General features: G+C 39.4%; 1 protein-coding gene across 1 annotated transcript in view; it reads right to left on the bottom strand.

Moving 5' to 3' along the window:
• VWF (von Willebrand factor) overlaps positions 1–27,271 on the bottom strand; it is a 148,782-nt gene that overhangs the window by 90,213 nt on the left and 31,298 nt on the right. The window contains exons 12-19 of the mRNA XM_009675425.2: positions 26,023–26,161; positions 25,324–25,424; positions 21,816–22,011; positions 20,687–20,902; positions 15,223–15,463; positions 14,299–14,393; positions 12,730–12,890; positions 5,733–5,836 (exon numbers count right to left, since the gene is read on the bottom strand). Of these exons, the coding sequence (XP_009673720.1) occupies positions 5,733–5,836; positions 12,730–12,890; positions 14,299–14,393; positions 15,223–15,463; positions 20,687–20,902; positions 21,816–22,011; positions 25,324–25,424; positions 26,023–26,161 (1,253 nt within the window). The remainder of the gene's footprint in view (positions 1–5,732; positions 5,837–12,729; positions 12,891–14,298; positions 14,394–15,222; positions 15,464–20,686; positions 20,903–21,815; positions 22,012–25,323; positions 25,425–26,022; positions 26,162–27,271) is intronic.

Here is a 27,271-nt window from a genome sequence, read left to right as displayed (position 1 = left end):
AACCATTTTCAGGTTCTTCAGTCAAGTACTCAAAAATAAAGGCACCTAACAGAGTAACCGAATAGCAAAAACCTGGATTTTTAGTCTTCATAGATTTGAACAGCTTAAGGCCAGAATAGGTCTTTTGATCATCTAGTCTTGCCTAAGAGACACAGGTCACCTCTCTTCTGAGCCAAAGAGTTTGCGACTGACTAAAGTATATCTTCAGACAAGATATCAGAGCTAATGCAAAGGAGACTTAGGTATTCTGGATTTTATAGAAGACCGGAGACCACATTTTCTGAGCAAATTGTGGCAGCAATTAAACTCGGTGGTAAAAATGGGCACAGACTTATTTAATGATGTAAATTCCTAGCTGAAAGGAGGTTTGATATTAAGTGCAAACGGCTGATATTTCAGTTTGATTTTCTTTACTATCACCTTTCTTTAAAACTGATATTAGGTGAGGTGTCTATGATCCATAAACAATAAGAAGTACATACTACAAGCCTGTATTAACAGAATAACTTTCCCTACCTTCATCTGATATTTTTGATGGAAGCAATGATATCAAAAACTAACTCATTTCTAGAAAAACAAGCTCTCCTGTAGGAAATGGAAATTTCGATAGCAAACGTATAACTGTATGGAATTAATTAAAAATAATAATAAATAAGAGGAACAATAACAACATCCAGGCACTGTTATGATGGAACAAGATTTTATTGTGTGCTGTGTACTTCAAATGTAGAGTAACTATGTCTCTAATGTTTTTCTTGATTTGCTTAAGAGTAAGCCTGGTATTAAGAACTAAAGATATACCCCAAGAACACTTGGCCCAGTACATCCACTTAGCACATTAAAAAAGAAAAAGAAAAAATATTCTAAGTACTCCACGTAGGAAACGAAGAAAAGAGAAATCTTGATGTAAATTATTCTTGGTGACTCTTTTCTGGTTTGTTTATTGTTTTTGGATTGGGTGTTGGAGGGGCTGTTGATTTTTTGACTTGTGGTAATCTACTGGTTGACAACACATATATTTTCAGATATACATTCACAGGTCAATTAATGGAAGAAGAATCCTGGTCCAACAGCCAAATCATCTAATTCCCTAGATGAAATTTGATTTGACCCTTGTTCTCCCCTCTTCTCTAGGCCTAGATCAGGAAGTAACGTACAGGAGACGAAATAGGAGCACTGTTTCCTTACACGTCTTAAACTCAGCTGTCGGCTGCAGGTCTGTGAGGAATCTCTTCAGTTTTCTGTGCTGCTATGCGTCCTCAGACATGTCCCCAGAATATCTTTTCTATGTTTAGGCTTGAAAACATTTTCTTACAGGGCTTCACGCCTGGGCTGCTAGACTCCCTCCCCAAAGGATTTCCATAACTACGTTATACTACCATGGACCAGGTGATAATCTCACTCATTAACATAAATTACCATACATTAGCATTGGATGCATAAATCCAGATAGTGCATTAAGAGGGTAGAAATATGTTTCCTTTTTTCTTACAGGCTCCACACAGGAGGAAATATGCTTTTTGAACTTCCCTATCATAAAAAAAAAAGGCTTGGAATAGTCTGCTGGAATATTTCATAATACTATTATTATTTTATTGTGGATATCCTGCTCTGCTCAGAATATTCTTTTACAAACACTCTTATTACCCTCTAAGGACCGTTACAGGTTAAATATGAAGCATAATATCACTGACCCTGTTTTTATTTGCAGTACTGTCCCTTTTTCCTCATAGGAAGCCAAAATAGTAGATTTAATATCTAACTGATGCCAGAGGACATCTGTTTACTCTGTTTACCCTAGTGACCAACTTTTGGGACCAAGTAAGCAGGACTGAAACTCAGTCTGCCCAAGGGCTTTCGTTCAGGTTACATACTTAAGTATTACACCACCCTTTTCCAAAGAGGTCTCTCCATTCTTAAATGAATTTCATTCTTAACGGTAGTTTACCTGACCTAGCATTTGGAGACCTTATCTCCTAGCATGACAAAAAAAGCAGACATGGATAGATGTATTTCTTTTTTTATACATAGGTACACATGTACACCTACTCTCCGAGGAATGTCCTAAGGTATGAGACATTGCCCTGGCAGCTCTGCTGTAGTAGTCAGACTAGAGCATCCACCCTATAGGAGAATTCACATTTGGCTACACAAGAATACGATTCCAGGCTAAATCTTTCAGCTTTCATGACAGCAGCTGTGACACAAGCATGCCTGATATGTAGAGCAAAAATGCTACTTTGGTTTTTCAGGGGTAGGGAAGTCCGAGGAGAAATCAGACTCAGAATTGGCTTTAGGGCTTTGATATCATTATATCCACACTGCTATAGTAGCTCAACTGCATCCTTATTAACATACAAAAACAGTGATGTTGAAAGGAACAGCTTATTTTTGTTTTTCTTTTTCTAATTTAGCTTTTACTCCTCCTTTTGCACTTAATTTGCCTTTATACACATGGTGGCTTGCTCCCCAGTGGATATTTAAAATGCAAAGAAAGCTAATACTCTTCTATTGACTTCAACGTAATTATACCAGTGTAAGACATAGAAGAAGAAATATTATGGTTCTTAGCCTTCATCATGACACTAAAACAGCCATAATCAATGTCAAACATTACTAAATTTCTAAGAGTTTCCATTAACATTTGTATCTTTTTGTTCCTGCAATACATAATAACCTAAATAATATATGGTACAGTTATAACTAAGTGTCAAGGAGGTAAATACCATTATCCTCATGTTAAATTAAGGGAAATTGAGGAACAAATATTAGAAGGGACTTCAGAGCAGTCACCTAGGCCTCTTGTTCTTTGAAATAGGTAACCAGGAGACCTACAGTCCTTGCCGCAGAAGCTGAAAATGTTAAAGGGAATCTTTCCTTCAGCATCCACAGGCTTTTGATCAGTGAAATAAATCAATTTGTTAACTAGTAAGAGACTGAGGAAACAACATTTAAAAAAAAAAAAGGACAATGAAGTAGAAATTCTACTCACTCTTTTGTCTGTTGGGTTTTTTTGTGTTAAAATAGCTTTTGATACAACATCTAATAACCTAATATAATGGTAATAATCTAATAAGCAATAGCTTGCTTGAGGTCGGAACAGCATTCAGCTGAACGCTATATGAGTGCAGATGGATATCATACACTGCTCCAAGGATTTTCTAATCAAGACGTATCTTCTCTATAAGGGCACGAAAGGGGAATTCTATCCCCACTTTATAGATGTGAAAACGGAGGGACAAAGAACCTGAAGTATTTTCCCAAGATCACATTGCTAACCCATAGCAAAAGTGGGTACTGAACTGTGTTCTCTACCCTCCCAATGTAATGCCTTAACCAAGTAGTAGTCATCCCTAAGTTTTGATAACACTTCATAGCATAATAAGTATCGTGCAATACATTTTGTTCAAAGAATGACATTTCAGTAACATGAAACCTAGTGCAGCATCAGCTATTAAAACTCCGTCAACAGCATGACCAAGATTTTGTGTATATGTTCATAGACAGATTCTAAAGTATGTGGTTTAGGAAAATTCAGATTAGTAAATTTCTGCTGTGTACTGCTTCATAAATGTTATTCCAAAATTTTCACTGATCTCTACAATGAATTCCCAACGCATAGCATAACAAAAGTTTTGCCACTAACTTAGAGTTGGAGACATTTTGCTGTTCATGAATTAGGGTCTCCCATATGTCAAGTTGAATGTAAATGCCAAATCTGACACCTCTGGCTCATATATTGTGTTTGCAGGTGTTCACATCTGGCTAAGAACAAATGAGAATGAGAACTCCTTCAACAGCAGTACAAAAAGTAAAAACCAAAAAAAGGAAGATCTGACCTCCAAAATGCAGTCTCTCAATTCTTACTAATTCTCAAAGCAATAGTAATTTCCTATATCACTTTCTCAATGACATCTGACTTGATATGTGCTGAGAACTATCATGAAGCTTTTCAAACCCACAGAGTTCAAATAGCTCTACTGCCATTTTGAAAGGATCCTGCTTTCCAATTTTACCCTCATATTCAAGAAAAATACCTAAAATAAGATAAAAAGCTTCTTACTAAAGAGAAAAAAGATGATTCCTAAGATTTCCTAGACCTTGATATTGAAGAAAGTTCTACGCATAAGAGGAAATGCCATTTACGATGGCACTGCCTAAAACAAAAGAGCAGTTACTAGAATGAAGCAATGTGGCTATAACTATTTTAAGATTTAAAATGTTAAGAATGACTAACATTAAAAAGACTATGCATAGTCATTCTGAAGAACATCTTCTTACAAATCTTTCACATTTCACAACTGTGTCTAAGAGTTTTGCACGTTGTTATTGCTTCAGTAAAGTTATCAGGGTGTCTGCTTTTAAGCCGAGTCAGTTCTACCCAGATGCAATGAAAGCAGGTTGAAGAATATGTATTTATATAAAACCTCAACTTCTCTTCCATCTTCTTCCCTTGAAACCTATCTTTCCCCAGGTCTAATTGTAATACACAATTCACAATGAAATAAGTAGCTGCAGAGTAAAAAAGAAAATAAACAAGATACTGGAAGGTCAGTATTTCCACATAAGACCCTAAAACCTGATATTCCAATCTAACTTCGTTAGTTAGGAGCAGTCCCAGTAATTTAAAAATACGGCATTTAAAAATCATTGTTGCTCAAAGGTTCACACACAAAAAGGCTTTTTTATGATGTCAATTCTCTGATCTGACTCCATCCATTCATAGAGAGCACCATGCAATCACTGTTCCTAGCGGTGCTACAGAGCTGCAAAGGGAAATGGCTTGCATAAAGCTTATGAGAGAACCTGAAGTCTAAGTCCAAACAAAAGATGCATCACTGATGACTGGATGACCTATGTTTTAGTTGTTTAATCCCAAACCCTGCAGGTGGTGGCACCCTTCCCTACACAAGCAAAAGCAGAGAGCAAAGCATCTCTACAAAACAGTGAGTGTGATGTGCAGGAAAGAGCCAAGAACTGCCCAGCAGGCAAATCTCCTAACCTTACCCAAGGCAGTGGTGAGGCTTTCCCTCCATGCAGATGTCACAGTGAAGAACTTCTTTTGAACCTACAAACTCTTTATCAAGAGCTAAGCAGCAGAGATAGGGATATGGGTAGAAGATAGGGAGCATTTACTCTGTTCTTCTAGGAGGGCATCACCAACTCCCTCCTTTTCTTTGAAGAGATATATGGGCAGAGGACTCATTTAAAGGCTCAGGTTCAATTCCCTTTTATGCCTGAGGGGACTGAAACTTCTCTTTGACCTTTTCCTGGAGAGATCCTGTCATATTATAGCTGGCAAATCACACTCCTTCTGCCAATGCAAACTTCCGGCTGAAAAGAACTAATTTGAAAGGCTCCAAAAGGCAAACAACGGAAGCATGACACCAGACCTGGCATCTAAAATGCAGGCTCTGTTCCTCCCATCCCAGAGCAGCTCCTGTAGTATTATCTTGGGTTGCAAGGTAACAGAGCAACTCTACTAGCTAGTGGCTACAGAGGTCATTCACAGACACATGGACTACCTGCTTGTAAGGTACCAGCTACATTTTGACCAATATTGCAGTGGTCTTTATGCTACATGTGAAAGGAAGATGATGGTCTGTGCAATTTGTATGTTATAGCATTAAATCCCTGATTTTATATAGAGAGAAATCTATTAAGCAAGCAATTATTATATTTCTTAGAATCACGTTAACTATCTAGAGAAAAATAGAGTGCAAGTGGCTCACCAGGTGTTACAGTCATTAGTCACTGTCTCTCCCTTGGCATATTCCCTTCCATTGTGAAAACATGGGCATCTCTCAGGAGAAACACACTTGTTCTCATGTCGCACCTAAACAAAAGACACATTTCATCAGCATATAGGCCTGTCAGGATGTAGCAGTGCCCAGGAGAACACACACAAGAAAATTTGGATAAAGGAAATGACAAAAGATAATCTCAGGTAAGAAAGGCACAGCATCGTTAATATTTTTTGCCATTAACATAAATGGAACTATGGGTACATAAACCATAGCCTTGTTTCAGGGACTGAACACCAGCTTAAGCTGCTGGGAGAAACCTATGAGAAAGGTTAGATTATAAAAGAACTTCATGATGAGAAAGTCCAATTTGACCAAAACCAGGACGTGGTGAAGAGAAAATAGGTTAGCCTGAATACATAGAGCAGGTGAGTAGCACATGTTTTTCACCCACAGCAACCTCAAGTACAGCCAAGCAGAAGAGCAGCCAGAAGCTGAGATCAGCTAGACTAACAACAGAAAGACAAATACTGAAGAGAGATGAGAAGCAACAGAGCCAAAAGGAATGAAGTGAAAGTGAAGATTTTGTCGTTACAGACTTTGTTGCACCCAAAAAGCCCAATGCCCTGTCAACCTCCCTCTGAAAATTGTAGTGATCACTCACATTTTTTCAGATGCCTACTTACTACCTAAAAGGCAGGATAAAGATCAATTCACTTGAGACATTGTTCCACTGTCTAGTAGGTTTTGTCATGGGGAAATAGGTCATTATGTTCTAGCTACAATTTGCCTTTTCCAGTTTTGCCCTATTAATCTTACTTTCTTTCCATACAACAATAGGCCATTTCTCCCATTAAAAAAAAAAAGTTTTTACACTACTCAGTCTTTTCCATTCCTTTTATCTGATTTTTCTGATTTTGAAGATATCCAGTATCAGAGAGGCTAACAAAATCAAGCTTAGCTCTGCTGTTTTTTTACTTGGATGTAGCCAGGAGTAGGTTTGGCTCTTGGTTTATGGTAGACTGAAATAGAGAGCGCTTCCTCCCCTACATTCAAAAAACACAAAATACCACCTCTGCACTTTAAATAATCTTTCAGTACAATAAATAAAATTATTTCTTTTTTACCATTAAATATGGGCCAATGAGATCAATGTAGTCTGAATGCCAGGTTAATGAAGTAGAATAGCTCCATCTTTTGCTAAAGGGACCTAGAACTGTCACACAGAACTACTAATAAAAAAATTTCACAGCCCAGAGACCCTTCATCCATATGCAGCTCCACATACAGCTACACTATGCCAAATAAACTCATGCTGATAGAAGTAAAATGAAAAAAAAAAAGAAATTCTTTTATAGATGGCTGAACTGGGGTTCTGCCTTAGACATAGTCTCCACAAAGGACAAGGAGAAACAGGCCAGAGGAGACCATCTGTGGGTCTTTTCAAAGGGTGCTTAATTTCTTGCTTCCTTCCTGGTAGTGTACAGGAAAAAGCAATATATGACTTCACACTCATGGCTACATTTCTGAATTTCTCCACAGTGTGCAGCAATGCTGTTCACAGTAGACTTGACAGCTAGCCTCTGGGTATAAAATTTGAGATTAAGCTTGCGGTTAGCAAAAGGACTATTAGCACCTCTTCTGCTTGCTCCCTCGCACATCCATACAAACGTAGTCACAATCTATTTCCAGCTCTACAAGCTGGACAGACTGGTATTTTTTACATTACACCTATAGCCACCACTGAAGTTATAATGCAACAACTGTTAATTCATTGACAAGTCATTGTTCATTCGTCTGAACACTGCAGAGTGGGTAGGCGAAATTTAGAAACCTGGATATGAATACCCAAACTGGAATTTGACCAGAACACTGATTATTTTTGCTGAAAAACTAAAACAACAATACTTTTTGTTAGTAAAAACAGAAAATCCACCAGTTGAATTGACAACACATCTAAAAGCTGGTGTATCTGGAAGCCCCATGCCACGCCGGGTTACAAGTCTGTTGAGAGAGGTACCATGTACTACTACTACACCAATGGCTTCATTCATAAACAGACAGATTTTCTGTGGAAGTTTCACATTTCATTAATAAATAGCATTTAATATAGGAGATCTAAACAGCCCTGAGTACTTCATGTAATGTGGGCATGACTGTGTGGAGAGGCAACCACAAGAAAAGGCATAGCATGGTAAGAATAGCTGCTGTTCGCACCATCTCACACCCTAAGGAAAGTGCTCCTAAGAGGCCCTTTGTGGGATTGACTAGCTGATGAAGCTACCAGCTATTTGGGGATCTGAGAGAAATGTCCACCATTTCCTTGTTCTGTCTAATATGCCTTACCAATTCTTAAGCCTTGACAGTCTTGTAAAAGTAAGCCCAATATTATAGCTGTCAGAAACTTCCAACCTAGAAACCTATAGCTGTCAGAAACTTCCAACCAAGATTCTTCCAACCTAAACTCTGCCTTGTTGAGGGTGAATCTGAATTTCTCTTGGTAAACACAATTTTGATGAGTATCTCTCTGTCAACAGAGGCTCAAATTCTCATTCTATTCCTCCTGATAAGCTTGAGGGCTTCAACAGAAAATCAGATACGGTTATTAAGAGTAAGGGGTTAAGCAGCAAATAGCCCAATAGCCCATATATTTTACTAAAACAGCGTTGCATAGTTTCCACGTGGACAAAGGCAAGTAAAAAACATGTTAAGATAGGTCAATCAAAATGTGGGGGTTTAGGTGTGACCTTTCTTATGTTAGCAATAAAATCATGCCTAGAAACCACATTTGCTCTAGTTTATTGTGTGAAGTTTTATCCTAGGGCAGAACCTGGTACCCACCTTCTCCTGAAGACTCTACCATGTTGTCAAGTCAGGACAAGCCTAAACTGAAGAAAATACAATAGGGCTAGCAGGAAAACCAAAATAGCATTCTATTAAGTTCCTGGTGAAAAAGGTTTGGAAGAAAAACCTCTTCCAAATTTTTCTGATTAAGATGCTTAGGTTTTTCATTTTTCTTTTAACTAACATTTCAAAATTAGAAGTAATTTCACCTCAGCAGCCAGAATACAACAGAATGTTTCATTTCAATTATAAACCATAATTTTGCTTCAGTTTTTGGAAATTGAAAAATTTTCATTTTCCAATTTTGGAGTGTCTGGATTTGGGGTTTTCTGTTTGCTCTGCTCTTCTTTTTCTCTAGAAAGGTGGTTAACACTCCATTTGTATATTTATTAATATTTTCCAATGGGAAAAACTTGGAGTGCACCAAACTAATGTGAGAAAGCATATATTTCCCCACACTTCTGCACATATGTTATGCTTTATCTTTTCTGCACTGCAAAAGAGTGGCAAGTATGGAGAATTTCCCACCCTCCAGCTGATCAAAGTCAGAAAGAGAAGAATTACTCTTCAGGATACATTAAATATTTTTATTTTCAAGAAAAGAAATCAACATAAAATATTAAGTCAAGATGAACTGAAAAAAACCTTATTTTTCAGTTGAAAGAAAATAGTTTTCTTCTGCATTTTCTGATTGGGGAAAGTTAAAAAAAAAATTAATTGGTAGTTTCTCACCCCTACAAATTTTCCAGTTCAGTGAAACCACATTTGCTGGTGGAGCTATCTGAGACTACAAATTTAGCCAGCTCCAGGATGTTGTTCAGTAACAACCCTTAATTACATATATATATTTTTTTCAGACACTTTATTCAAAATTGGCAGCCAATCTATGTGAATAGATTTTTAGGCTACGGATTGTTCTGCTTAGGATAGTTAACTCAAACTCATCTATAAATATGTCTTTATATATGCAGGAACAATACTGCACTTAATTATAAATTAACTTCTACATATATTTGCTAACTGTACTGGAGAGTTGTTTATGTTAACTATACAGCTTTGACTGTGTTTCCTGGTTGCAAAACAATTTTATAGTAGCCAGGAGATTCATTCTTTCACTAATGAATTATCCATGAGCATTCATAATTTGTATATGCTCCTCTACAGCCAGAGAAAAAAAGATCTTCAGTAAAATGGCAAGGCTATTTCCAGGGTGACTATACACACAAATATTTATTCACATAAATGTTCACTAAGCTGTTACTTCCCACAGACATTTCTACAAACAGTAGTTCACCTCTGTGGGTGCTTGTCAATTAAACAGGATTACCAACAGAATACCAGCAAGGGAGACTGATACCTCCGACGGGTAAAAGTAAAAGTAATACCTTTTTCCGGTCCCTTTATTGCTCAGTTCTGTTGGCACAAGTCTGGAAAGTATGGAATTCATGACTTTACACCTCTTCTCCTCAATGTGCCAAGAGAGTCTTTAAGGCACAGAGAGGCAGGATGGAAAGGAGAGCCTGGTCACTGCTCCAAATCCTTCTACCTTTGGCAAACGTTACTGTGAGCATAAAGGCTTGTGGCTAAATGCAAAACTCAGGAAAAAGCCTCCTCCAAATGATACCAACTGGATCTTTGATTAGGTATTGGTGTAGAAAGGGAAAACTGCTCTTTGACAGCAAGCTGGCTTCTTCCACAGGGCCAAACTCCAGGAGCTTAATGCATGGCAGAGCATCAACAAAACGAAAGCATGAAATTTTATCTTGTCTTTGTATATGCCAATGGTTATAATAAACTACTCTTTATAAACTGGCTTGTTCCCTCGTGGCTTTGAGGAATGAGAGTCTTGCAATTTTTCTTCCCCACCACAATGGAAGCAAGCGAGCAAACAAGCAATTACAGAATTGCTTGGAAGATTGAACTATACTGTCACCTAGTGGACAAAGGTACTTATTTCACTAGGTTTTAAGAATTGGGCCCAATCCTTCTATACAAACCATCTTGCTGAATTCAGTGGCATGGTTCACACAGCTCCAGAATCAACTGCAATTTCTAATTACAAAATGACAAGGGATGTTTCTTCTTCAAACAATTGTTGCATAAAATCCTTGCAAGAGTAGTTCAATTCTACTGAAAAGGAATATGAAATCCTATATTAAAGCTGAAGGATAATTACTAGGAAGTAGAAATGTCTTTTTCTATTGAGCAGTTGTCAGACTTCGTTTTATGTGAATATCCCTACAGTGTACTATTATGAAATCTTGGAACTGAATCCAAATCTCAGACCCTTTGAACAGATCAGAGAGGTCCAGATAATTCTGATTAGAATTAGAGAAAGGCATATTTACTCTGAAACTTATTCACAAAAGTATTTCAAAACCGAAATCTGAAAAGTAGTAACAATTGTTTATAAATAGCAACTGTGGTGAAAGTTTTCTCAGTGTTGATATGAATGTGTTCAAATTCTGTTCCGTACTTCCACTGGGGATCTACAGGACACTTTGCGAGTCTAAGCTTTTTTCTACTGATGATATTTTATTATGGAACAGCATCTATTTAGATAAATGTCTCTTTATCAGCAAAATATGGTATCAATGTTCAAAAATATATGAATATCAATGCTAGAAATTACTGTTAAGAAACTTCTATTTTGGTTTCTAGTAAGATAACAGAATGAATTTTGAGGAAGAAAACAACTATATTCATACAGAAGAGTTAACAAAAAAACCCAACACACCTTTATAAAAAAAATTCAGAAGTTAATTGCTTTTTTAGATGGAATTTAAATGAGTGGATGAAATAATTCACTGGAGCTGAAGCCTAAACATAAACACATATCTCAGCCCTAGAAATAATTGCCATAACGGAAATAATAACTATTTACTGACTAAGAGTAAATGTCTAGTATATATTAATCTGAGCCTGAACCTTGAAAAGGTGTAAAAGAGTGAAAAAAATTAACGTAGTCATTTGCATTTCTGGCCTTCCTGGGTTATACTGCATCAGCAAGCCTGTAAGTGCCACAAGAATCAAATAAAAACTCATAATTGTAGGGTATTTTACATCTCAAATAAAATAAAGATGTAACCTCAGCTCTACTTTTCCAGCATCTGCCAGATATTTTGATCTGAATTTCCTGCATAAGCCACCCCAAACTTTCTTATTCCAGCAGTTTTCCTGGTCAGAGGACTCAAAAGCACCATTTACTTAACTTTAAAAAGAACAAACTATGTGATCCACCCCTCTCCTGCTCATACACTGTTTGGAACTATCCCACTCATGCCAGGTTTAATCCTACGCACAGCTCTTCACCTATCCAGATAGTTTTGTACAACCCTAAACACTGATCCTTTTCCTACTGCTCAAAAAAACTGCAGCAGCTATCCACTTTGTATTCTGCTCTGTCTGCTTTTTATCAGGGCTTTAAATTGATAATCCATTCATGGTCACCAGCTTAGCAAATGAGTTCTTTAAAATTAATGAAACCAGTTATTACATTTTAGGTTTGTAGGAGAACTCCTGGAGCCCAGAAAGCATCCCGCTAGTGAAAAGAGCATGTCGAGCACACCATCTCCAACTCCATGCCACTCTTTGGCATCACCAAGTTTCGTGTCCCACCCTTCTTCCCACTGGAGCTCACAATTTTGTACAAGGTGCAGGAAGGCAGCAGCAGAGATGGAGAACTGAAAAGGGAGCAAGCAGGACAGCAGGAGACAACTGGAATCAGCAGGAAGGTTTGGCTGGATGCATGTTGCTGTTCAGGTTATGGGTGTACTTTTGTCTCTCTCTTTCTGACTAGAGAAGTTCAGCAAGACTGAGGAGTTTGGAAGAAAGTTGAAGAAGGATATAAATTGGACCCCCAAAAAAAAGTTGTGGTTTTTTTTTTTTTTTTTTTTTTTGCTATTTGGTTATGAATTGTCATTATGAGCCAAACTTCATCTTCTATGCAGGTATACTATATAAAGGGAAAGGGCTCCTATTGTAACATATGTACTTTAAACCAGACAAAATTTGACAGAGTCATTGTGGAATACTTCACAATCTCATATTTTGAAGCTGCAAGAAGACTGCTGATAGGAAAGAATGGAGACAAGAAAACAAAGAGGATCTGCTTCTATTTGTTGTAGTTAAGTTTGCTTACCATCCCTTTTGGACAGAGGCATCCAGATATGCATCCATGGCTGACACATTCTAAGTCATAGTTCTGGCAAGTCTTGGCACACTCCAGCCCTTCAGCTCTTGGGTTGTTTGCAGGACAGATAAATCTTTCCATGGGTGCTCTGCATGTCAAGCTCCTTTTAACTTTAAATATAAATTTACAAAAAATTGCAATTAGAACCTAAGTTTCATTAGCATGGTATTTTTCTAAGGGATGGATCGACTTTTTCATTAGAAAAATGATTTAGGATATAGAATGGAGTAACTCCACTATACTATTATGTGTGCATTGTAAAGGTAAGAGTCCCCTCTCCCTATGATATGTCCTCAGCTAGGTTAGTTTAAAAATCATGTCTTCAAATACAGAAACAAAATGAGCTCTATTAAGGAAAATACCCTTCTATCAATATAAACAGTTTCATTCCAGATGGTATGAAGGCTACAAAAAAAGAGTCAATTGGTTAGTCTAAATCCTTAGTATGAAACACAATGCAGCCTGTGGGCAGCATACATGAACAATTTCGGCATAAAAATTATGTTCTGAGAAGCAACAGCATCATATATTATTGTATTTAGACTAACTTCCACCACTAGGTATAACTATAATGGTGGCTGCTAATAACGACACCCTTAGCCTAAATGGTTATAAAGTTTTCAAACTCTTTGAGATTTTGGTTTCTGATAGAAGATCAGAATTTTCCAAGCAACCCTGGGTTATTATTTCAATTTACGCCAGCAATATGCCTCTCCTAGCTCTCCTAGCCTCTGAAAATCCTAGCACGCTATTAGTAAGAAAAATACGTGTTACTAGCACTAAAACAAGAGCTTGACGAGAGGTCAAGTAAGATGTACACCTACAAGGCTTCACCTGCAGGATAGTGGAGGCCCAGCTAGGGACACAGTTATTGTTAAGCAGTCCACTACCCTATACCAACCACTAGATTTAGAGTGTTTTCCACTAGTGTTTTTCAGACAGCAAGGATGCCTGGTAGCTTATCAGAAGATGTAAAGGCTAACTGTGGCCCTTTGGCTCAAAATCTTTGGGAAATAGGTGTATTTGGCAACATGCCATGGAAGTCACTACATTTGGGGTTATTTCTGTCAGCAGGGTGGGGACATTCAGGGATCTCAGCAAATCCCCACTAGCCCTGTCCTCTCTGCAAGGGATCCAGGCTCAGACTCCCTCTCCCATCCCAATCCTTTAAGCTCCATCCAGCACTCGCAACCTGCTAGTCAGAAGTAGGAGGTATTAAACTGATATGATAAAACTGATATCATGTGTTCCTCAAATAGCAATGAGACCCCTTAACCTCGGCAACTAAAGAGAGACTGCAGTGTCTCATTGTAATCTTGAGGAGGAGAACACAATGAGCCCCATACCCTCCCATGCAAACATTGTACTTCTGTCCTGTAACAAGAAAAGGTTATGAAAAGACTCACAACATCACTAGCAACCTCCAATACCTCATCCTACCTAGCCTACCAAGAGACTGAAGAGGAGAAAAAAAAAAAAAGAGAGAGAACAAATATTAATTTTTTTAAGTATACTAACTTCTGGCAGATGGCCTCTCATCAGCAAAAACATCTGGCAGTAAGGCACCAGGAACTCTGTCTGTACTGCAGTGCATGAAGCCGTTTTCACAATAGCTAAGAAAAACAAATAGAGATTATATTTAACAAAGTGACATTTAGCTTTCACTTGTGCTGGGTTTTTTTTCCTCAAGGGCTGCAGGGAAGTGAGAGTACCAAAAATACAGCTCTCATTTGGGCTGAACTGTTGCTCTCCATCCACTGCACTTACCAAACTTAAAGGTAAACTTTCCCTAAGACAGTCCCAGTGATATACCAGCATGGTAGCCCAGCTTTATGCTAGCACTATCCCATGAATCCAACATATCTGCATAAGCATAAAGCTTAGCAAGATAACAGTCAGATGCAGTGTGAAGAGAGATAAGGGACCACTTAGTGTCTGCAACATGACTTCTGTGGTAGAAGAGAAAATAAGACATTGTTCCCAAAAATGGACTTGTCAGGAGCCTCCCAGCAATTGCATTCCTACTCTCAGTGTATGCTACTCAGTCTAACAACTAGAAATGCTTTTTAATATTTGTATCTTTGATAGAGGTAATTAGGTTTTAACATTTAAGAAATCTATTAGAGCACACTACAGTGACATTATAAAAGCCTATAAAGTAGCCATTGTCAGTAGTTAAACTCCATTTCAAAATGGCAGGAACTGTTCCTGGAACTGAGCTTAATACTCTGTTTTCTGACTGTGATGGCATTTGAAATGATATGGCTAGAGATGTAACAGCAAAACTCACAATTTTGTTTGTTAGAGGTAAAATATTGCCCAATTTTAAACTAGTTTCACTGGAGGCAAACGGACTGAAGAACTGGAAGAGTTAATCAGTCAGGCTTCCCAAGAATTTCCAAGCTACAGCATGCAGAGATGAGTCATGAACATTGCCCTTACCACATGGTGTAATGATCTGAAAAGACATCCTCTGGCTGGAAGATCTCCCCGTCATAGTAACAAGAGCAGTGGGACTTTGGTACGCACTCTTCCCGCTCATCCAGATAGTGCCCAGTGGGACAGTAGCAGCCCTCCATGCACAAATCATCACAGCCTTCATCTGGGTAGGACAGAGACCTACAGGTCTGGTTGCACGGTGCTCCACATTGCCGATAAATCTGGCCTTCGGGACAATTCATTGCTGCAGAATAATAAGCACATCAGTGAAACTAGAATTTCGTTTAAAGATAGGTAAATAAAAAGCTGCCTATACCAGACTGTAAAGCTGCAGACTTACAATTTATTTACCCAGCTTAGTCATCTATCAAGGCCTGCGTTATCCTAGCTTTCCTTAAACCTGCAGCACTAGTGAAGCCCAGGGCACTGCTTTTATATATAAGCAAAATCTGACTAAGTGCAGTAGCCAGTAAATGCTGGAATTAGATTCCAGCCAATGAGTTGGAACCCCAACAACAAAGTTCCATCCACAGTGAAAAATGCAGGCTGAGTCCAACCTCTGTTATTACTTGGATCTAAAAGGTAGGGGCATTACAAGTGTAGTGCACACATTTATACTTCTCTTCCTCAGATTCACCTTTATTTGCAATATAGTCAGTGACAGTATGGTCAAAATAATTAGAAAGTTGGGTTTCTGCCTTTAGAGGCAGGTACTGCAATAGTCTAAAGCTTTATATCCCAGAAGCTCTCAGGAAAATCGATGGGAATAGTTACTAATAATAAAGTCACTTAGTGACTGTAGAGCCACATTTTGGTACTAACAGTTTTTGATGATGAAATCATTTTTATAGAGACCTAATTAGAGTCTTTAGAGCCTTTCTGGCTTATTTGGTTATCACACTTCGGCTTAGTTCTACAGCATTAATTTTGAGGGAAGCTGTTCTGCACACATTAGTATTAGCACTAGGTGGCAGCTATGACAACACATTTCAGAAGATGAGGAAACAAGTTGATATCACCACTGGCTTTTTACAAGGCTCTATTAACCAGGATTTACAAAACTGATTGTGTTTGCAGCAACCTTCCAAAGCAAACGGCCAGGGTCACAAGGTGAGGAGGTCAGATGTCCAACGGAGGGAGGGAAGCAGCTGCACATGAAAGTTGGCACACCTGTATTGTGCTAAAATCAAGATCAAGGAGTTATAGTGAAACCTCTTCCTCTTGTCATCCCTACAGAATGATCCGATAATCTTCACGCACTGTTCTGTGAGCACAGACCCCCAGAAAGTGTAGCAGCAGGGGCCGTAAAAGAGAAGGTACAGCAAGGCTACAGCTCTGAAGTCTTACACAGCTACTGGCAGAGCTGAACTAACATGGAGGCTAACAAAGCAAGTTCTTCATGATGACAAATTCGCAATGCTTACCTTCATTAATTTCTTCTGAAATGGATGATTACTATTATTTAATGAACAGAGGCTTAGGTCCAATAGGTCCAAATAGGCCAAGGTTCCCTAAGTTCCATTTAGGCACTTGAAGTCCCATACATGGGAGTTTAAGCCTCTCACTTGACAATCCAACAGAGAAAGGCTAAAGGTGATTTGAAGCTTCCCACAGAGCTGAAATCTCCCAAGTTTGGGGCAAATACCCAAACCATTCAACCTTCCTTTCACAACAGACCCTAGAAATTTTTTATGTTCATCAACACAGTAGGCAGACTACCTCCAAGGTGTGGCCTCACTCAGAAATAAATAGATGACAAATTCACAGTTACAGGAGTCTTTGGCAGCCATTCACAGAACAATGCTTCTAATTCACATGAATGTGATCCTTGCAGTAAATCAAATACCAAACAGGCACAACCCAGGGCTGAGGACTATTTTAAAAGCAGCTTTCATTACTAAAGGCATGTGCAAGCAGGAGGAAGCCTCAGCTAAACCTCTGATTTACTGTATAGCAGCCATTGGAAACAAGGAGCTCATATGGCGGCCTTCAGATACGCATGCCAATTTATTAGAATTTCAAGATTCAGGAAGGATCGAATAAACGAGTCCAATATTCTGCCCTACTTTCCAGTTGGTGGTAACACTCCCTGCCCACAGGGACAAGTTTACAATAGATCTCAGTTTTAGCTAAATCTTTGTAACTCATCTTATGTGCCCTTGCACTAAGAATTTTAAGGACATTCCCTGGTTTTCCAGTTCAGCTACCCAAAGTCACGTTCGCATTCCAAGTTCCATTACGCTGCACCGTCATCTCCCAACAACATCTGTTTTTAACAGTAAAAAAGGCAAGACAACTGACCAGGGAGGGGACTGTTGTCTGTACACTTTGTAACATAGTGTCACTAAAAAAAAAAAATCCTAGCCTATTATTGTCAGGAAAATGAGAGGAAAAGGCGAGGTGCACCTAGTCTCTATACAAAACTGAAACAACTAGATGTTGTGCTCAGCCTGTCCTGGGGATGAGAGGAGGAAGATGGGGGAAGCATTGGCAGATTTGTATTTGTCAGATAGTTTGTCCAGCTTCTTGTGGGTGGGTTTTTAACCCACAGTGAAAGGGACATAAGTTCTGACCAGCTGCTCAGGTAGCTCAAGGTGAAAATACAGTCACACCTACGTCAGAGGTGCTAGGTTAAGACGCACTCTGTCACTAGATTTAACAGAGCTGCTCCATCAGCAGTGGCCAGCGTGGTGAGCACTTCCCTACTGTATGATGTAGTCATCCCCAAAGGCTGCTCAGATCCTGCCCTTAATTCCCTACTCTCAGCTACAACACAGCTGGATCTATCCCTTTTGATTTCCATACAAATCATCACACAGAAGCCATGTAAACACAAGTAAACTCCCAGCCTGCCCACCACCACCTTAAGGCAAACAGTGGGCTGACGAAGGAACATGTCCCTGAAACCTGAAGAAAGGTCTAGACACCTAGTGGCTGATTTGCCTTTGCCCCCAAAAAACACATGCACACACACACACACACACACACACATATATACACACATGTACACACATACACAGGTATATGTATGCATATGTTTATATATAGACATATAAACATATACTTACATGCTTATATATGTATGCATATGTTTATATGCACACACATACAAAATATATATACACATAATATATATACGTGTGTGTATATGTGGATTACAGTACATGAGAGACACAGGCCTTCACATTATGGCCTACCTCCTCTTCCATGCACCTTTAAGGGATTGGCTCTATTGCTCATCTGCAGTGGGCTGCAAGGACAGCATTCAGCTCTTACATGATCAAAATGAAACTCAAAACATTTTCAAGACTTAAAAGGATGAATGTGTTTGATAGCTTGCCACACAGCAGTTTAGAACCACGGATACTGTGCTACAAGTTATCTCCCTGCCACTGATCCACACTAAATAAAGCAAACCAGTTCTGTTAACTCATTTCCCAAGAAATTGAATCTCAGTTGGTCAACATAGGAGCAGAGCATGTGTTCAGCACTCTAGGTCATCAGTACGAATTATGCAATCTGCACATTCACGACTCAGGCCCATTAAAGGAGCGATTGTTCTCCTTCATGTGACAGGAGATGTCTAGGGTATCGGGATTATTTAATGGGGACTGATGGATTTGCATTCAGGGAAATCGTCACTTTATGAGGGCATAAAGCACTCTGTAATGCGCAGAGAAGAGGAAGCAGCACTGCACTATTAAAGATTAATTGTGAAAATTGACTTGTTCAATTACAGAAAGAACGATGGTGCATTATCACTGCTTTCCTTTCAGCCTCCAGACCTGCACATTTTTTAAAAGCATTTTTATTACATTACTGTTCCAATAGTTGAACATTTGCATAAATTAGGTAAAATATTATGAAACCATGCAGCAGTTTAACATAAACTGGTTTTGTTCTCATTTGCAGTAAATACTATCCAGCCTGTAGAAGCTGTAGCCTCTGACTTTACTGGTACAGATCCTATCAGATGGAACACCAGTGACCTCTCTCTCTTTTAGTTTCTACAATGACTCAGTTCATAAATAGCTTCCCCACCCAGAGCTTGAGAAGAAGTAATGGAATAGATCTGGAGAGGAGCCAAGCATACATGCTTTTCCCCAAAATTCTCAATTGTCTTCTCTCCTTAATAGTAAAGTTACTCAGGAAAATGGAAGAAAACATCCATTTCACAAATATTTATGGGGAAAAGGGTATCCACATTCCATGAAAATTCCATTGCAATGGATTTTTTTCCTACCACATTGACCTAATAGAAAAAGAAAAGAAATAAATAAAAGGCACTGGCTTCTTCTGTTCTAGCTTCTTAGCAGTTTGGCTATTGATCTTGCACAGGATTGATCTATGCAAAATTATCCTACTCTTTCTGTTACTCAGTCTCCATAACCCAAATCTGCAGTCTGGATATTTGTTCTGTCCTCTTGCCATGTCTCATTTTTTAAGATTGCAAGCCTTTGAATCAGGGTCTTCCACTTATTACAGGTAGGATCCTGGAAACAATCAAGGGAAATTAACCCTTGATTCTTGTTGACTCTTTTGGAGTTAAATGTCCATACAAAACACCACAGTTAAAGCTCTGGTTTGCCTAGCTCAGTGGAGCCATTCACAGCCTGCTGATCAAGGTTCAGGCTCTCTTCTTGAACCAGCTTCAAAATCATACTAGAACTTACAAGTAGCAGAAGGAAAGGAGCTCAGATATGGCCAGCAAAATGATGTTTACCCACTAGGTGAATGGTGTACAAGAAATGAGAACCGACATAGATTTCAGACCTCTGCACTGCTAGGATGATCAAACTGCTGGGGGGGAGCGGGGGGTCTTCAAACACTGGGATAGGTGCTCAAGGAGGCTGTGGGATCTCCATCCTTAGAGATATTCAGAAATGGACTGGATGAATCCTTGGGCAGCCTGCTCTACATTAGCCCTGCTTTGAGCAGAGATTGTACCAGAAGACTGCTAGATGTCTCTTCTGATCTAAATTTGTCTATATTTGTGATACCACTTGACCAAGTACCTACCTTTGTGAGTAGGTACTCAGTTTCTTCAGCTTCCACTCAAGTCAGGAAGAGGTCACTGAAGAGGTCAGGAGCTAAGCATGGGCCTCAAAGGAAGGAGGTACCAAAAACACAATTCGTATATTGCTACAAATCACTTGGAGATTCCCACCCTGACACACTCAGAAATTTTTCAGATGAGTAGCTAAAACTTAAATCCAGCTGAAAATTGAATTCTAGTCACCAGCTCAGCTGAGGTATGTTGGATGATTGCCTGTCCTCTCTGGTGCTTAACAGTTTTTGTGAAGCACTGCATGCTCTGCATCCTTCCTGGAGCAGAGGAAAGATGTACTCTTTCTATCTTTTTCCATAAGAAATGCTTAGCACCTTGCAGAAATCATCTCATTCCTGACTGCCAGAGATTTCCAAAAAGGCAACGAAAATAAGTAGTTTTTAGAAGCAGTGCACTTACAGCAAAAGTCAGGTTGTCTCCACTGTATTAGGACACTCTTCCGAGCACACGCTGTTGCGTAAGTAGCAATAGCAGAGCACAGACAATCCTTGCCATTGGCACAAGAGCAAACATCAAAACGGCAGTTCTTCACATAGGGAGTGGGACTGACTTCACGGTGACAGGGTTCAAATACAGAAGACATCAGAATGGAGCAGGAGTCCTCAGCATACTTGCCTAGAAAGAGACAAACGAAAAGCAATCACTGGCTTTTAAGGCAAACTGGAAGAACCACTAGAAGAACAATTTTCTTTTGCTTTTGAATAAAAAATAACCAGAGGAATAAAATGGGATTGAGTAGGCATAGTATCACTGCTCACAGGTTATCCTCCACTAAAAGAATAATGTTTCACTAGTAAAACAAATCAAGGAACAGTAATAATTTTCTATTCTATTACTACCATTCCCAGCATGATACATCCTTTTACAGGGTTCCTGCTTTCTGCTGCTTTTTACATTTGCAAAATTAAGCCTTTTAGGCTGCATCACACTCACAAATCAGCAGTGCCTGCTCTGATCTATGGCCACAAAGTTTGCTCGTTCTGGAAATTAGAGGCTGATGCAACACCTAGCACAAGAAAATTGCTCTGAAAATTGATCACCATGTCCAACCAGAATAGTCAAGCAGTATAGAGAAGAGGTACACTGCATGTTGTAATGCAGTAAGAAAAGGGAGACAAAAGATCAGAAAAAAGGGCCAAAGTATAAGGACAGAGGGGTAAAAAGGAAGTGTTTTGTCCACCCAGAGGACAAATATATATTTTTGCTATCAGTTTTATGATTAGTTTGAGCAGCACATCTTTATGCCATGGCTGTAATGATCCAGCTCTGACTGTGGCTCAAACTGAAAGCCAGCATGATTCCATATTAGCGATTTTTTGTTTTCAGTTTTCACAAAACATTCAATTTTTCATAGCCTCCCTCAATCAGTGCCTCATTTTTTTCTTTTACAGAGATTACAGTGACCCTACTAGTAATGTGAGCAACACTGGCTGATTTTCTTTTCTTTTCTTTTTTTTTAATTATGTAAAGTGGAAGATCACACATTCCTACACATCAGCATATCTTAACTTTGGATGAAGTTCAGTACCTAAACGAGGGTTGAAACTGCAGGGGTCACTGTCTTGTTTTAACAAGTCTTGGCAACCTGCATTGAGCTTCCAGGAGTTTCCAAAATCTTCCACAAGAGCCTCCACCATGCCAGAAGGAGTAAGAAAATCGTCCCCTTCGTTTCCATTGTAATTTCCACAGAGCCCACACATCCTTTCGGTATACACTGAAGACAACTAAAGAACACAATGTTAGTCCCGTCGTGCTCCAGAATAAGTCACCACTGTATGGTAAGGTTTTCTAAAGAATGAACAATGTACAATCTAAAAATCAAAGAAATTCTTAAATACATAGTAAAACAATACTATAGACACAGTCTCCTCCTACTGCATTTTTTAAACTGCTAATAAAAATGCTTTTATTAGTAGCAACAGAACTATTTTTGTATGCTACACCGATAACTTTAAATAGTTAATTGATGGTGCCTGGGAAAAAATAGCTTACTTTTATGCCTTGAACAGCGCACTAGTTTACTCTTTTCCTTGTTTTCTCCTTTCATTCATGTAAATTAATATGGCAACAGTTCGGGGGGGGGGGGGGGCATTTTTGAATGCAGTGAAATTATTATCTTCCCCAGTACAATGGTAATTTGGGGAAAGAGAGCACCTGAAGCCATTTCACCTTTAAAAAAAAAAAATTAAAAGATGAGGAATATTTAAATAGATTGTAGAGTCCCAAAACAGAAACAACAATGGGGGAGTTGTTTCCCTTAATATTAAGGAACATTATTAAAATAAGGAAAAGAGTATTACCCCTAAAGCTATACTACCTCAAGTTAGATCTTTCTCCTGCCTACAGGGACTCATGGCACACTAAAAGAAGTATTACGAACAACCTACACAACAAATATACTTTTCACCCAGCCTTATTCTTAGTGCAGCTCCAGAGACATCTGAAATGGGACCCTAAATTGAGAAGTAAAAAGGGAAGAAATCTCCTAAGCAATGTGTGCAATAGGGAGGCGCAAATGCTTTTTATTCCATAAGGAATTGTCGGCTTCTATTAGCAGTCCAGGCCTTGTTCATCACAAGTGTTACCAGCTGTCCTTAGGAGCTGACTCAGTGATTTAATGCCACAATAGCTCTCTATATGCGTTTACTAGATTGTTAGTCTTAACCAGATTGACAGGCATAACCAACGAAATGGAAACAAAAAAGCTGGAACGCCACATTTTGAAGAAAACTGCTGTTCTGTATAATTAAAAAAAATTTTAAAGCTCCAAAAAAATAGCCCAATGCTTTCCTCTATGAGAGCACAGCAGTCAGAGATTATGTACAGATCGCCAAAAGGATCAACTGGGAATTTTCAAAGAACATGTACCCTTATTACTCCAATGAGAAAGGACGTTAGTTTTTCCACGTGCTCTGCAGACAGAGAATGACTCATACAAACCCAAATTCTGACATATTTTAGAAAGACTAGCACTTGAGTGGAAGCTCAAACCACAGCTATCAAGTGGTCACAGAAAGGAGTGTCTTCTTGAGGAACACAGAAAGAATTTTTACCAGAAGCACTGGCCAAGATAATGGAAATGTATCACTTCCCCCAATTGTCAGAAATATTTGGCAACAGGTCAGTCTACAAATCCAACATAAATTAACTCTCCAAAGAAATAAGAAAGATGCTTCAGATATCCAGCTAGGGAAGGTATTCAGAGCAGAACTGAGTAAATGCAGACAATTAGAGGTACTTCCACTACTTTTTTAGGTAAAGTATCTGAAGTAGAAAATTAGATTTTTTTTTTAATGTAAAAGAAAGAATTTGCCAGGCTACATGCATCTCTAAAAAGGCAGAAAAATACTTTGGATACAGAGGAAAGCCAGAAATTCTGAGACATGCCAAGCAACTGAATTGAATTATTCCAAGCCCAAAACAACTTGTAGGACTCTTGGATCACAAAGATATAGGCTAGATCAAAACAGCAACAAAAACACTGATGCTTTCCAAAGTTATTCTTGACCTTTCTTCTCTGTTGTCTTTCCAACTGTTGCACACACCAGCAACATGAGCCCTTACCCTGTTCCAGATGGGATATTTAAACCAGACTTTTTGGTTTAAATTTTTAGTTTAAAGTTTTTGGTTTAAGAAGAGTGCAAAACTCATGCCACAGTTCTGAAATAGCAGCACTCACTGATCTGTATAAGCAGCGTCTCCAGAGAAACCAGCTTCCTTGGAGAAATGTTCTCAGTGAACAAAACAGCCCCACACAAGGTCCAGTTGTAGAGCCCTTATTACAAATTGGCCTCAGACAAAAAAAAAGACTGCATGATGGCTAAGCATGAACCCTTCCATGCAAAGGTGGCATGAGCAATGAATTCTGCAGCAGCCCATCAACATGTGGGAGCATGCCACTCTATATTACTTAAACCTGCAGCCTACAGATCATCACCCTGGGATGCAATGCTGCAGATGGACTCATGCCTTTGAGTCTGTGAATACGCCCTCAGAGACAGCATTAGCAGCTTCTGAGGCCTCATGAGCTAAAGAAAACAGCTTCTTGTACAAGCAAATAGAGTATAGATGGCTTAGCTGGAGAAGATGATCACAACTTGGCCATTAAAATAGGTTTATTGTTTACTCTCTTTGCAGATCTGAAGCCCTTTGAAGAGCACTGCACTTACATAATCTGACCTGCCGCATAACTAAGCCTAGAGGACTGCCATGACTTTGGTCTTACTCAAACTACAGCATATCTTTTGGCATGGTGAACAGTTATTTAAACATTCCAGTGATTCCAGAAGCCACTGAATTAGGGTCAGGTACATGTGTTAGCTTATCAGCAATCAGGGGAATATTCCACAGTAGTTGATCCCTCCTCCTTCCCTCACAGGCTTTTCTGTATTGCAACTTACTCTGCAGCTTGCATCACAGAGAAAGTTGTTCATGTAAAGCTTTATATTGTTGCAGCTAGACTGCTTCCCTTACAGTTCATTTCATTTAAACCTTGCTTGGGTATTCCTACACTCTACTGCTATCCGCATCACTGACAAACCTTATTCGTTAATCAAGACTGACTTTAAACATTCATCACAGTAGAAGTAGCATGCAACATGGCTTATAGGAGTTAACTGATTTTTCCTAGAAATTATGAATAACTATGTCCCTAGAGCCATATTCTTCACTTATTTTAACTCATGCAAATAACTTGCTGAAGACAGGGACAGTCAAAGCAAATGAAAGCAAAAATCCAGTTTGGAGGGTATATGCTGTGCAAAACACAAAACTATTCACGGCTAATAATGGCTGCCACTGCACAAAAAAGGAGGAGAAAAAAAAAAAAGGCTTCCAAGCTGCCGTAGGATGAAAATGTTTGTTTCTGGAATACAAAAGGACCTGTATATTGCTCTGGGGGTAGCAAAAGAGAATGGAATTTCTAACATGTAACACAAAGCAATTTCTCACTTCAAACCAGAAAATCTCTGTACATGTTTGTGTGGGATGACAGAGGGGGAAAAGATAATAGAAATAAAAAAGACAGAAAGAAGTACCTTCACTAAGAGTTTACCATGACCATCCCAGTCAATTTGCAAATCTTCCCCATAGGTGAGGTGAACAGAAGTCATCACAGTACGCTGGATACGAAGGGCACCTGAAGACAACCACGCAGTTTCAAGTCAAGCCAGGATGCAGTATTTCATCCTATAGATAGGATGGCTCTATAGGCTATAGACTATAGAGCCACTCCAAACAGGCCAACAGAGCTGGGGCCGCAGAGCAGGGAGCACACAGGTGTGTCAAAGCAAGGAGTACCAACTAGGCACACTTCACAGTTCCCAAGCTTTTTGCCTGCTCAGCAATTTAAATGTTCATGAATGTGCATAGGCTCTGCTTCAAGGCAGTCAGGAGTCCTAGAAGGGCATACATCTGCACTCTGCGCAAACTCAGGAATTAACTGTGATATTTTGCAAGATAACTGGATTTCTACCTTCTGGGTTAGAGGAGGAAAAAAAAAGGTCTCACAAATTCAGGGCAGCTTAATTCTCCTGGTTTTAGTGGTGCTGAGCTAAAATTCAGCTGTGCAGTGAAGCAGGAATGACAGAACTTTTAGAACATGAAAATGCAAAAGCTGCAAGTGAGAATTTGCTATTGCAAACACTTTTTGATTAAGCTGGGCTAAAGCATGCTGGTAAACACTATGAAAGGAGACCCCTTCAGTGGCTGGCCGGAGTTAACCCATGCAAACACACCTTGCAGCAAAGGGATCTGTATGTCTTGTCCATTCAGGGAAATTCTTCCTCCATGTTTCATTTTAATGAGGCTGTTCTCCATATCCTGGATTCGGACAGAAGCTGAGCGAGTGCACACGGCATCAGGATTATCTGCACACTACAGAGAAGCCAACATTTGCCTTAAACATCAAGATTTCACCTTAGCCTCAGGCTCATAAAAGGTATTTAGGCATCTAATTCAGGAGGTGTTAAGCATCTTGATGCTTTTATGGATCTAGTTTCTATACCCTACAAATACCATGCTCACAGTCTTTCTTCCATTATCCTGTTACTGGCATGCCAGGGAACTACCTGCAGCTTCTTATCTCAGAGCCCTGGAAAGCATTCTGCAGGAATTACACCATACAGTTGTGACTGGGACCCACAGTGATCCACCAGGTGATCTACGGCCAGCTCCTCCAGACTGCTATAGGTACAGGGAGGGCAGACTACCCTGCAAATCCCATCAGACTGGGGAACAGTAATGCTGTTTGCACTATCCAAGACTGCTGTTGCTATTTATTTTCCAGGCTGTGGGTTATGTAGATGAGGAACAGCGATTACACGCTCCAGGTTTCCTCTCCGGTTTCGAAAAAGAAGTTTCAATGGAAACCTGTTATGCCAGTTCACCAACACAAGTGACCTCAGAGCTGCTTTATCAGAGCTTTCTAATGCAGGCTACTTGCGTAGATTGTGCGTACAAGCATCACACCCTGTTTCTCTAGAGCCGATGACTTCCCTCTTGCTTCTCCCCTGCACCTCATCTCTCTCCATCTGCAAGGCAGACAAATATTTCCCTCATTGCTCTAAGTCTTCTGATCCACTCTTACCTCTCCCTGCCCTTCCTGTGTCCTAAACCTTTGTTTGCCCCTGGTTGGTTAGGTATCCTCTTCGATCTCTAGGTTAATTCACCTATTCCCACATGCAGCTGGTTGATGTGTAAATGACTGAGTTAACCTACCTGTGACACCCCCTCCCCATGCTGGTCTGGCACCCTTTCCTCCTTCCCTTGAGCCACTACCGACCTTCAGCTGCCTTTCCCACTTTCTTCAGAGGGAAGTGGAGAAATCTGGGACTTTCTAACTGGCTAGTGAGCAGCAGAAGTTGCTAGCCAATGCGACTTTATGAAAAATAACCCGAGGTGCTACTCTGACAATGCACTCAGCTTCTGAGAAAATGTATTTTCCATGGTAATTCCTGAGCCATCAGCCTGGAGAGTGCTTTGGAT

This window comes from Struthio camelus, chromosome 1 (genome assembly GCF_040807025.1).
Source record: "Struthio camelus isolate bStrCam1 chromosome 1, bStrCam1.hap1, whole genome shotgun sequence".
NCBI classification, from domain to species: Eukaryota; Metazoa; Chordata; class Aves; order Struthioniformes; family Struthionidae; genus Struthio; species Struthio camelus.
Note: the sequence above shows the minus strand (reverse complement) of the source record. Positions and strands in the feature narration are given on the sequence as shown.